This window comes from Trichoderma aggressivum (assembly GCF_033847375.1).
Source record: "Trichoderma aggressivum f. europaeum strain CBS 100526 chromosome Unknown scaffold_009, whole genome shotgun sequence".
Classification (NCBI taxonomy): domain Eukaryota; kingdom Fungi; phylum Ascomycota; class Sordariomycetes; order Hypocreales; family Hypocreaceae; genus Trichoderma; species Trichoderma aggressivum.
Genome location: NW_026946375.1, coordinates 794,771 through 807,127, shown reverse-complemented (window position 1 = coordinate 807,127; position 12,357 = coordinate 794,771). Strand labels below are relative to the sequence as shown.

The window sequence follows — 12,357 nt, the reverse complement described above, 5'->3', positions numbered from 1 at the left end:
CACACGTAATAAATGGACTTGTGCTGGAGACTACTGGGCTGCATGCGACATTGCGGAATTAGATGTTGGGAGGGGGTTGATATATGAGTTGCCATTTTGCTTGGGCCTCATTGAATAGTAATTAAAAAAAAAATGCTTGAGACTTGTGAATGAAATCTTTCTAAACTGAAACACTGTTGCTGCCAAAGTCTCAACTACAATTGCATGTAAACCAAGTTGAAAGAGATTTGTAAGATTGGGCGCCAGCTCGGTAGAACTTGCCATACCTTAGGTACTTTGTGAAGCAGCGTATGACAGGGAAGACCAATATCCAAAATGGGTATACGGCGGTTTCCAAGCCTCTCTTGTCCTGTTTCGGAATTAAAGTTGAAATATGTCCGCCACGCTAAGATTCTACTTAGTTGATGATTGGACAGTACAAGCCATGATACTTGAAGGTTATGAATGAGGTTATCATAAAGCAATTGGATTAATGATTCAATCAGTTGAGTTTTGTAACAAGATGCTTCGAGAACATTTGTAATGCAAGTGTTATAGATGGAGAAGAGAGGTAACAATAAGCACAATGGGTACCTATATAAACTATGCCATAGAACGCACGGTATACCTGGTAATTCCAAGCAAAACAATCATTCCGAATATCGAAAACCACATCCTTTCAAGCTCAACATCACCATCTATTTAAAATGACCGTCGACAGTCTTTCTCTCGCAGGCAAAGTCGCCATCATCACCGGCTCCGGTAGAGAAAACGGCATCGGTGCTGGCATCGCTCTTACTCTTGCCAAAGCCGGAGCTCGCGTTGTCATCAACTATGTATCCAACTCCACGGCTTCTCGTGCAGAGGTTGTCCGCGAGAAAATAGATGCTGCTGCTGGCAAGAACAGCGCCATCGTGGTGCAGGCCGACGTTTCCACCGCAGAAGGCTGCAAGAAGATTGTTGGAGAAACATTGGCCCGGTTCGGCGTCGACCACATCGACATTATTGGTATGACAACTTGTCTCATACTAGACAAAGAGGAAACAAAGAAGAAAATACACTGACATGTGAGTATAGTGAACAATGCAACATACGTCGCCTATGGCCCTGTTCTTCAAAGCAAGGCAGAAGACATTCACACCGCATTCGCAGTTTCCGTTGTTGGCCCCATCCTCTTACTCCAAGAAGCTTACCCTCACATGCCCAAATTCTCTCGCATCATCAACATCGGCAGCGTGTCTTCCAAGATGGGATTCAACGCCTTGCCCATCTACGCGGCCGCCAAGGCTGCCATGGATCAGTTGACCTTCAGCTTGGCCCGCGAGGTAAGTCTTGATTCATTCTCCCTGCTATCACGAAACAAGCTAACAATCCCGTTTCTTAGGTTGGTCGAGACGGCAAGCACATTACGATTAACACTCTCGCTCCTGGTCCTGTTGAAACGGACAACCTACCGCCGACCCCTGAATCTGCACCCTTGAGAGACTTCCTTGTTGATTTGACTCGCAGCGAGGCAAGAGTTGGAACTGTGGAGGATGTAGCTGACGCGGTCCTTTTGTTGTCTAGTGAGAAGAGTCGCTGGATTACGGGACAGTTTATTTCTGTTAGCGGTGGCATCAACGGAGGCTAAATGTTGCATGTCCAGTATGTAAGAAAGCACATGTATTTCGAATCATATGTAGTATGGCTACGAATTAAAACACAATATTTGATGTTAGCTGTCGATTCCTCGTAGATTAATCTGTGCGGCAAGTCAGTCACAAAAGAAGAAACTCAACCATATTGAGCACTTTTTCACTAGATCAACCTCACATAGAGGTCCAACTATTTGCAGCAATCACTTTTGCAGATGGTAATGCTACCGATAATATCAGGGTGATGGGTAGCAGTGCCTTGACTTCGAAAACGAGTTCGAATGGCAAGTTACAATAAAGATGCGTAACCTCTCAGATATTCAGGCTCCATAGGCAGTAACTCTTTGTGTTCTCCGATGCTTCAATATGGATGAACCACGTGGGCCTTTATGAAATGTGAATAATACACTAGAAGATAGACAACCTCACAATCTACATAGCCCGCTGCAATCTGATACAGATATGTTTCAAAATCATCTTATTAAAGCAATTAGTTCTCAGCGAAATGTATAGAGAGAAAAAGAGCATGTAACTGGATATGTAATTTGTTTCTATTGAACCAACTACCGGGTATCAAGTGAACTACAAGTGACAACGTGAACGCAGCGCACATCACAGGTAAGTCACAAAATCACATCACACCCAGGCTGCATATGTAAGATTTGACATTAATTAATAATACTCATTATCTATGTAGGTAAGTGTATATTTGCATAGCTATATACAAATGCATGCATCATTACGACATGGCTCTTTTTTGTCTTTTTTTTTTATTCTTCACTCAGGGCCTCCTTTTCTACCCACGTTTACAGAGGGACAGCAAGGTTCCTTTCGAGGTAACCGCGCCAGGTGGGCAGGGTTCGCTTGTAGGGAGTGTTGCTGTGCTTCTGCAGGTCCTCGATGGCACTGGCATACTTGACCAGCTTGTCCTCGCCAAAGGCAGTCTGCAGGATAGCCAGGCCAAAGGGCATGCCAGAGTCGGAGTGGATACCGGCGGGAATGGTGATGGCAGGGTAACCGGCCTGGGCGGGGATCTGGATGCTCTGGGCAACATCGGGAGGGACAAGGAGACCATCCAGCTTCTTGCCCTTGTAGGTGAGAGCATCGTTGATACCGTTACGAGTGGAGGACTGGCAGAACTCGAGCGCCTCCCAGTAGGTCTTATCCCTGATGCCCTTGGTCTCGAGAGAGGCGAGGAAACCGTCCTGGCCGGACCAGAAAGCGGGAGTGCCGTTGGGCATGGGGTAGCCACCCATGGTTCCTGTGTACTTGTTGTTGTATTCGACAATGTCCTCGAGAGAGCGGATCTTGGTGTTGTTGAGCTCGGAAAGGTAAGTCTTGATGTTGTTGTAGAAATCGACCTTGACGTAGGTGTACTCGGACTCGTTGGGGAAACCACGGGTGGTGCCGTAGTCCCAGTTCCAGCCGTCGGGGCTGACGAGGGTCTGGTAGTTGGTGATCTCGGTGTTGTTGATGATGGTGGCGCCGGCAGACTTGATGAGGGTCAGGATGCTGGTGAGGATCTTCTGCTGCTCGGGATCGGCGTAAACCCAGAAGCTGTTCCAGGGGATACCGAAAGTGGCGCCCTTGAGGGCTGTGCGGTTGGACAGGAACTGAGCATATCCGCCCTTGGGAGTCAGGCCCTTCTGAGCCAGGGTGTAGTTGTCTCTGGTGTCAACACCGTAAATAGCATCCAGAGCGTAGGTGGCATCGCGAACAGTGCGGCCAAAGGTACCGACGGAATCCTGGTGCTCGGACTCGGGAATGACACCGGCGCGGGATGTCAGACCGACGGTGGGCTTGATGCCGACAATGGCGTTACGCTGGGCAGGGTTGATGACTGTTGCACGAGTGTCAGTCAGCACGCAAAACACACACAATGAAAGAAGCTTATTTCTCCGCAGTGCCACACTCTACTCACCACTGCCGTCGGTCTCAGTGCCCAGAGCAAAGGCAATGACATTGGCGCCGACACCGACACCGCTGCCGGAACTGCTGCCACCGGGGTTGACAGTCAGGTTGTAGGCGCTTCGGCACTGGCCACCACGGCCAGAGTAACCCTCGGAGTAGTTGTTGCTTCGCATGTCGGCCCACTCAGAGAGCGCAGCCTTGCCGAAGAGAACGGCACCAGCATCACGCAGCTTCTTGACGACAAAGGCATCGCGGGGCACGATGTTGCCGAGGAGAGCCCAGCTGCCAGAGCAGGTCTCCAGGTTGTCCGCGCTGGCGATGTTGTCCTTGACGATGAAGGGAATGCCGTGCAGAGGGCCTCGGACCTTGCCAGCCTTGCGCTCAGCATCGCGCCGGGAGGCAATGGCGAAGAGGTCGGGGTTGATCTGGATGATGGCACTGGAAGAAGATGATGTTAGTCATGATGATAATATGAAGCTTGAAAGACTAGACACGTGAGTCTGCGTAAGAGGGTGTGCGAGTATGGGATCTTCATCTCGATGTCGCACCACTTTGCGCCACCAAGGCGAAGCGAAGTTAAAGCCAAGCCATGGCCAGCCCCCCGGGAAAATTGGGATCGACGCGAGTCAAGATCGATCCGATGGCGATGATCCAAAGGAATAAAAGAAATAAACCACGAATTGAAACAGATAGAGACAAATCAATGCTTACTTGAGATACTGCTGGGTCTGGAGCTGGCGCGTCAGGTAGCAGCTGACCAGCTGGACCGACGACAGATTGCCGTGGGTCATTGCGGCCTGCATCTGGTCGATGGTGGCCTCGTGCAGCTTGAAGCCGAAGCAGTCGGCCATGGGGAACAAATTGTCCGAGCCGGCATTCTTCTGCAGAGGGATCAGGTTGGGCGTCATGGGGAAGACCTGCGACACGTCGAGCGCGGCCGCACCCGCAGCGAGGGCGGACAGGGTGAGTTGGTACTTCATGGCGGCGACGAGCTTGTCAAGATGCCAAAGAAGAGGAGGGAAGAAGATGATATCAAGAAAGATATCAAAAGAGGAAAAGAGGGAGAGGGGAGGGGAGGTGAGGAGGGAGAGGTGAGAGGAATGGAAGAGGTTTCGGACAACGGCGAGCGACTGCCCGGGGTATTAAAAGAAAACAAACCCGCGACGACTAGGCACAAGCAGGCAATCAATTGCGGACTCCATCTTGATGGTTTTAGTATGCAATTAGAGCAGAGCAGAGCAGAGCAGAGCAGAGCAGACCGCTCACCTCGAGATTTGATCGGATAGACGGCTGCGGCTAAACCTGAGCTTCACGCCTGGCTAGCAAAGATGCAAGATGGAGCTCCCCGAACGACACCGCTCGCGGGATGAGAAACTGCCCGTTCCAGCTGAGTGCAATGGATCAATGGCGAAAAAAGATGGACGTCGCCAAACCTCGCCTCACAACTCGCCGCCTCCAGCGCGCCCTCCAGCGGCTGCAGCGCCGCGCCGCGCATCCTTAGCGACCTCCTACAGGGCTCCTACAGGGGCCATTCCCTGCTGGCCACGCACCAGATGGGGCGCCTCAGTCCGCTAGCCTTTGCGGTAGCGGCGCCGCAACCTGACCGAGGGGGAGCCCCGGAATGTCATTGGCGGTATCCAATCACGCTTTGCACATCTTCGTTTTTGGGCATTGAGAAGCTCAATTAATCAGGAAATCCGCTCTAACCACGGATGGCATCACCGTCTACGGAGTAGAGACGGGCGAGAAGAAGAAATGAGGGAGGCTGTCCTAATACGGAGCGTGACGAGACGCTAAATGTCCTTTAGTCGACCAAGTTCTCTCAACGGCAGGCAAACTATGTAAGTTAAAGACGAACATTCATACGAGACGAACCAACCCCCCACGTTACATAGATGAGCCAATATACTGGTACGATATTCGTAGATTTTTGAAAAAGAACCATGACGAGGAGGGCGAGCAAAGCGAAATGATCCGATCCAATCGGAGGGATATACAAGTACATACCACCTAACCAAGCGAGAGAAGCGCCAGACAAGGGCAAAAGACTCGGATGGAACAGTCGCACAGCCATGACGAACTACGAGTGTTAATCCCTGCGCCCTCAGTTCCCCATTCTTCAGGCAAAAGAAGAGAGAAAAAATTAACAAGAGAGAAAAAGGCCCCGGCTCCAATAAAGCTCCGGCTCAGCCGGCGAAATTGCAACACCGCAATGCAGCATACACAGGCCATGTAACGACGATTCAGCTCAGTTTCCAGCTGTCGGAGCAAAGCGTGGGTCACCGAGGGACTGACTGCATCGATGACATCTTGACCGGTGGGCCTGTGCATCAATTCAATAGTCGATGCAATATGCAGGGTTCCCGCTGGAGACGCAAAGACAGAAGAAGGAATAGAAGCACAGCACAGGACAAAAAGCCTTGAGCGACAGGCGAACAATCCCACGGCATCAGCTCCCGAGCACAGCCCGTGGTTGGGCCGTTGCACCTTCAAGGTTCAAATGTCAGACTCAACCAAAAGCAACTCTCACCTGGACACACACACACATTGATCCATATCTGCTTGCGTCCCGCCTGTGCGTATCCAGACTAGTTTGCCGTTCTTCTGTTCGGCACGGAATGCTCGTGGAATCTTCTTCTTCTCCACGTCCCCCTTTGTGTCCCCCTCCAGCTTCTGCATGCAGGCAGCTAGCTGCAGGGCCTCGTGCATTCTCGACTGACTCGGCCCACGTGGAGACTTTGACTCTTTTCGTTAGTCATTCATCGTCAGATGAAAGTTGAAGGGGACCCTTTTTGTCCCGTTACGAGTAGTTCGCCGAAACTTCGTATAATTGCTGGGCCGCACGTCACTTCACAAAAGCACAAGCACCTTTCAGTCTGCAAGGCGGGGAACTGCACCATCGCTTGTTGAAATTTCGTTTTCCATTTCATTTCATTTCTGCCATCAGTTCGTCTTTTTATCCAAATTTGAAAAATCTATGAATAAAAAACCACAGGAACAGAGAACCAGCCCATTTCGGGGGTATCAACACTGGCTGGCTTGGTTTGCGCAAAAAAAGAGCCAACAGGCAGAGGCTCCAACCCACACCGAGCCGCAAATAAGCTCATCATAATGAGTGCTTTCATTTTCCCGCACTCCCATTCATGATTGCAAAGCAATTCATTTGTGAAACATTAGAGGTGTATGAGCCATGATACAAAAAAAAAATTCGGAGCAAAAAGAATCGCAAATCATAACTCGGAAAAAAAAAAGTAAAAAAATATATACAGCGCGAACAAAGGGCAGAAGAGAGAAAGGAAAGGTGTAAATCAGAAATCGCTAATTCCTCCCAATATTTTTTTAATTCGCCTTTTCCTTTACCGGCTATCCAGGCTCCCGGTCGTATTCGTATTGAGCCGAGCTTCTTTCAGTTCAAAGTCCATCTGTACGTAGATGCCGTCTTGGTCGTTGACACGCCTGCTGCCAGTGCTTGCCACGGCTTCGGGGCCGTATTTGCCCCCCTCGTTTCCGTCTTCCTGACTTCCCAATATGCTGTGCTGGCTGCCCGACTGGAACCTCAGCGTGCTGAGAGCAGTCCCTCGAGACCGAAAAGTGTTGGTCTTGCGGCCATAATGCGATGCACCGCTTGTCTGGCTATCGTCCTTCTTGAAGAATACCTTGTCAAAGAGTGGCTTGGCTCCCGGCACAGACAGAGCAATCAGCGTGGCTCCAATCTCAGACGCTTCCACGCCAAGCATGGGGTCGTATGACCAAGATTCGTCACTCTCCCACTGGCCTAGGATGACGAGGACAAGTCGAGTAATCGAAATGGCAATGACTCTGTGTAGCCAACGAGTCAGTAAACGCTATCGCTGATGGAAGGGAGAGCACCTACGCAACACCGGGCAAAAGAATTCCGGCCAACTGAATCTTTCGCTTCCGAGACATCTCCAACGTCCGTAGCATGGCAATTGGAATGCCAAACAGAAGCAGATCGCAGAGAAGCGAAACAGAAGAGTTGACGCTGTACACCACGCCCCACTGCAGGCAAGTATACCGCGGAGCAACGGGCTCCCAACCGTACGGCCAGTAGCCCGTGACCGGCTTGCAATGGAAGATGAGCAAAAAGATCTGGGGTAGAAACCCGGCAACCAGGATGCCCAACACAATCTTGATTGCGAGCTGGAAGTTGTTGTGCTGTCCACAGACTCTCTGGTAGAACGCGAGACCCGATACACGGCATAGGAGCAGGGCTGTCGTGTAGATGATGTGCGCGACGAAATCCAGCACCTGCGTCTGGAGAACCGTAGGGACGTCCATGATGTATTCGATAAAGGCAAAGTGCCTCCCAGATCCCAAGTTGATCAGTTCGATGCTCAACCCAACAAAGCATATCAGCAGAGCCTAGTAGAGCACAAATGAAGCAAGTCAGCAAGAGGAGCAGCACGAATGAAGAAGAATATGTTTTGGTGGCGTACCAATGACAATGTAGCTAGCCCATCATCAATGCCAATGCGTCGCACAATGCATGATCGTGATATCAATCGCGTGCAAACGACGACAAAGGTCAGTGCTGTGACGAAAACGATACCGATAATCGACGGGCCATCGCGAGATTCGCTCAGATATTCAGCGGTAATATCGTCCGGGACGGTGCCGTTGGCAATTGCCTGCTGAATGCGAGGGTCCACCATCGTCCCAAAGATGGACAGAGACGATTACTTCTGTTGTTGGTCGATGGCGAGGACGGGGGGCTGTGCTGTTGGACGTAGGAAACGTCGCCCGGGCCTCCCGTATGGCTTGTACGTGATACCACAAGGCAAAGCTCCTACATATAAACAATCATCCACAGTGGAGCGGCACCGCTGCCGAGAAAGAAAAGAAACTGTTGATATTTAAGAGATCGATCCAGCGAGTGGCGAGGGCCCTGCATGTACAAGTACTGTACGAGTATGTGAGCACTCAATCTATGGCTCGTGCCGGGAGGCTCCGTCCGTCCTGGCCGCCCACAAAATTCTCTGCGTCAAAGCATCTGCGCCGCCGCTAGAGCCGGGATCATGCTGGGAACAGAAGCTCGGCCAAGGAAGGGCTTGGTTCCAGAAAACCGATGGGGGTGGTGGTGTGGCTGCGACATGGGACGGCCATAGACATCCTTCACATCGGCTCAAACCCGCGGACGAGCTCAGCTTGCGACTAGCACATGGGAACAAGTGCTGAGAGGGAGGGAGAAAAACTCTGGTGCCCACCAAAACGAACACCAAAAGCTGGTCAAACACTGTGTATGTGCCTTTACTCGTTCCGGCACATCTCAACCTTGGTTCTTCGGTGGGGAGTTGTTGCAGACAGTGTGTCGTGTCCAACACGCACAAGGGGTGCTTGATTTACCAAACCCGGCCGGCTGGGACACGCCACCAAGAGAGCCGATAGGCTATGTAACGAGGGCCCCTCTCAAGTCTCGAGACGAATCAAGGTCAGCCAGCGGCGCCACTTAATCACAGGCGTTGCTTCGGACGCTTCAGCAGTCCCGTATCGACCACTTTTGTGGGCAGCTTTGTTGAAGATTTCTCAAGTTTTTTTAAAATGCGGAGTATCGGTTTGTCATGTCGAATGAGTTTGACCCCGAGGGCCAACCTAAGCGAGCTCGACAGTAACAAGAACAGTGCCTATTCATGGCTCTCCTCGCAGCCAATGAATATTTGTACGCGAGGCATGCAGCGGAAGGCCCCGAAACAGCCGCGTGCCCGGTGGGATAATACCAATATCAATACGAAGCACACTGCACTGTACTCGTACTTGTACGTTCGTCTAAAGCACGAGGTTGCTGGCAAGCGTTCCAGGCAATCTTGTCCCCGTCACGTCAAACAAGGATCGATGATTGAGGGGCCGCCAGGGACTGCATGTTATTGCTCGACAAGCATGTAGCCGAATATGGCATTGTGGATGGCTGATTGACGCGGAAAGGAGGCCGGTTTAGAACTTGACGCGGGTTGTCGAGCCGTCGATCGCGCCGTCACTTTTACTTCGTGGGCCCTGAGCATCATCAACGGCGGCTCGATTAGCTTGAGCCTTTTTCTCGTGCAGGTCGTATCTTGTTCAGTACTCGAATCACTCGCTTCTCGCTTGAATCTGATGCCTCAAACTCATGCTTGATCAATGCGGCAGAATGCTTGACACGCTTGGCCGGCTTGGATGCCGTCAAATTTCATCATGCCACCTGCAAGATAAAGGGCCCCCTTGTGACCTAGCGATAGGTCACAAAACCACTGACAAGAGAAAAACTACCGTTCATGCAGCCGTTAGCCTGGGACCCATCAGATTCCAAAGAAGCCCAGCGCACGCCACGCCTCGCCCTTTGCGCTTGTATGTACGAGCGAGTGCTTGCCACATGTAAGCTGCTTGATTGCCTCCCCTTTAGCACCGAGCAAAATCCGCGGCCGCGTCTCTGATCCGACCAGGGGAAGTGCAGAAGCTTCGAGCGCTATTCCAAGGCAGAGGCATGCTTGGTGCAGGCCCTGTTTATTGGGGAAATGATGACGGCTTCACAAGTGGCGACCTCAACACCCCTGGCAAAGCTGAATCATTGACAGAAGCACTATTGATTTGATCCCCTGAGGCCGCTTACTGTGTCGACCTGTATCGACAGCCAGCGTTGTTTGCCGATGGCACAGCCATGCACTGGAGGTGGCATCAGAATCCCCAGATGGTGGGTGACAGCCTGCCCCTGGACTATTCTCCGGCTGGACTGGCAGAGTCGCAGTGCTACTGCAAATGCAACCCCATCGCCCCAAGTGCCGTTTCCAGAAACTGCAGGTCCAGGGCCAAGATCACGCACGCACGAGCCAGCCATCGAGTCGAGTCGAGTCGAGAGTACGAGCATGAGCGCCCGTTACTACAGCCTGCGCTCAAACGCAATGGAGTACGAGCACAAACACTCGTTCAGGCCTCTCGGTATCCCATTTCCCTGCCGATGAGCATCGAATCCTCTGGACTAGCCGCAACACGAGTCAGTTTTGCCCTCAATTTGTGCAGGGCCGGGCCTCTGACAGACGGTCCATCCATCGGCATGATCAGCCCGTAAACGCGAAAATCAGGATGCCCAGAGTAGCCCCGATCCTGCCTAGTAGCGCCTCTTGCGACTCGAGCGCGTCCACTTTGCAACTTGGCAGTGGGTTTTGGGGCCAATTTTGCATTTGGCGTAGCGGCGACGCTTGAGAAAAGTTGGTCAAGTTTGCGAGTTTCTCGTCTCTCGTCTCTCGTCTCTCGTCTCTTGTTTGTGCTGTACGGAGTAGCAGCCGTAGAAACGCCGTCGGTACGTACCAGAGCGACTTAGTCATCGGTCGAAACAGAACAACTGGCGGAAAGCGCAACCGACCGATGGCACTCTGTAGATTGGCAGGCACGATTCCGCTCGCTGACACACTTGGGCCGATGCAAAGCACTCAGGTGGCCCTAGCCAGATTCGGTTGAGACGGTTCATGCAGTGGTACCTGGGCGTTGTACTGGAGTAAGAGGTACCAAGTACGTCCCATCCCAGCCAGCATCATCCAACTTTTGGTGCAGCATCGCCCACGACACCAAGATTTCGATGCTTCTTCTCTCCCCATACTCCGTACTCCATACTGTACAGTAACAGTAACATCATCCCCCATCCATCTCTATCGTGCAGCCACGTTTCACTGCGTTGCAACGTCCAGCCCCGGCAACCGAAACGAAGCCAAGGGCTAGAACCGGAGCTGGTGATAAGAGCTTGATGCCACGGTGGGCACGTTCTTCATCGGCAACCGAGCCAGATCCTTCGTTCCAAACCCAAGGGCCGGTGTCTATGGCGCTCGGATCAGCTTCATGCCAGAGCAATGCTGCTACTATTCGGTGACCCCTGTCTGTTGTGCTGCCAAATAAACGGTTGGCCGGGACCCTTGACTTATACGCTCCTACAAGCACCACGTGCAAGTTCGTGGAGAAATAACAGTCCTGCATGCATATGAAACCCATTCTCTCCACACATTCATCTCGACAGCTGATAAAGGACCCAGAATCTCATCCATGAGTCGAAAAGACGAGCATCATGTCCATCTTCCCCTTACGACTTGCATGAATTCTACAGTATAGTGCCCTTATGAATGACACTGTGGCGATGTTCCAGTCAGCCAAACGCTAGACGCCTTGAAATGTCAAATTAGCCGGAAATCGAACGTCGTGTCTAGCATCGCCATCCGCCTCTCTCCGTCTGACAAGCTAGCTCACGCCCTTGTGCAAAAAGGTCAAGGTATTGAACTGCGTAGCCAGGCACTAACTGACCATCCGGCGTCTTCTTAGCACTTCTCCTAGGTCAAGAAGGGGTAACTTCACGCCAGCAGAGCCACACGCTGATACGGCATCCAAAACACCAAAACCAGTCCGTTCAATATCCAATGTTGTTTATCGATTGCGTGCCGAGCTCATCAGTCGTGTCTACCGGCATCAATTCCGTGAAAGCTGTACTATTCATCTACTAGTACAATAACTCTACTCCGTAGCCGGGCAACTCAACATCAGCCGCTCTCATCTCCACCACTTCGGAGTCGCTCTCCGATGCACAAATCCTTCGGATAGCCCATCCCGGTCATGGGATATGATTCCAACGTCGCTGGGGTCAAATCTCCGACAGAAGCGACCGCTGTTGGCGACAAGGTGGCTGGCGTTTACCACATCCAGTATCTGTACAAGGGAGCAAACCTGCAGGCTAATGCCCATAACAGCCATGCCAAGAGAAGCTGCATCAATATGCTAAGCCATAAGTTTCCCTGGTGCAACGAGCTTCCGCGTGGCTTGCCTCACCAAATATCTGCGACAAAATCTTGTTATGCTCGGCTCC

General features: G+C 51.7%; 3 protein-coding genes across 3 annotated transcripts; 1 reads left to right on the top strand and 2 right to left on the bottom strand.

Annotated features, from left to right (window-relative positions):
- Window positions 1-686: 686 nt before the first annotated feature.
- Window positions 687-1,609, top strand: Triagg1_3362 (uncharacterized protein; the record flags this gene model as incomplete). Its single annotated transcript, XM_062897646.1, has 3 exons — window positions 687-987; window positions 1,057-1,304; window positions 1,364-1,609. 3 exons carry the CDS (start codon window positions 687-689, stop codon window positions 1,607-1,609), a joined length of 795 nt encoding a protein of 264 aa, XP_062757886.1.
- An 810-nt stretch (window positions 1,610-2,419) lies between these two features.
- On the bottom strand, window positions 2,420-6,233 carry Triagg1_3361 (uncharacterized protein; the record flags this gene model as incomplete). Its single annotated transcript, XM_062897645.1, has 5 exons — window positions 2,420-3,453; window positions 3,535-3,962; window positions 4,236-4,654; window positions 5,748-5,847; window positions 6,067-6,233. The coding sequence occupies 5 exons, from the start codon at window positions 6,231-6,233 to the stop codon at window positions 2,420-2,422; spliced, it is 2,148 nt and encodes a 715-aa protein (XP_062757885.1).
- A 647-nt stretch (window positions 6,234-6,880) lies between these two features.
- Window positions 6,881-8,197, bottom strand: Triagg1_3360 (uncharacterized protein; the record flags this gene model as incomplete). Its single annotated transcript, XM_062897644.1, has 3 exons — window positions 6,881-7,343; window positions 7,399-7,907; window positions 7,982-8,197. The coding sequence occupies 3 exons, from the start codon at window positions 8,195-8,197 to the stop codon at window positions 6,881-6,883; spliced, it is 1,188 nt and encodes a 395-aa protein (XP_062757884.1).
- Between the last annotated feature and the right edge of the window lie 4,160 nt (window positions 8,198-12,357).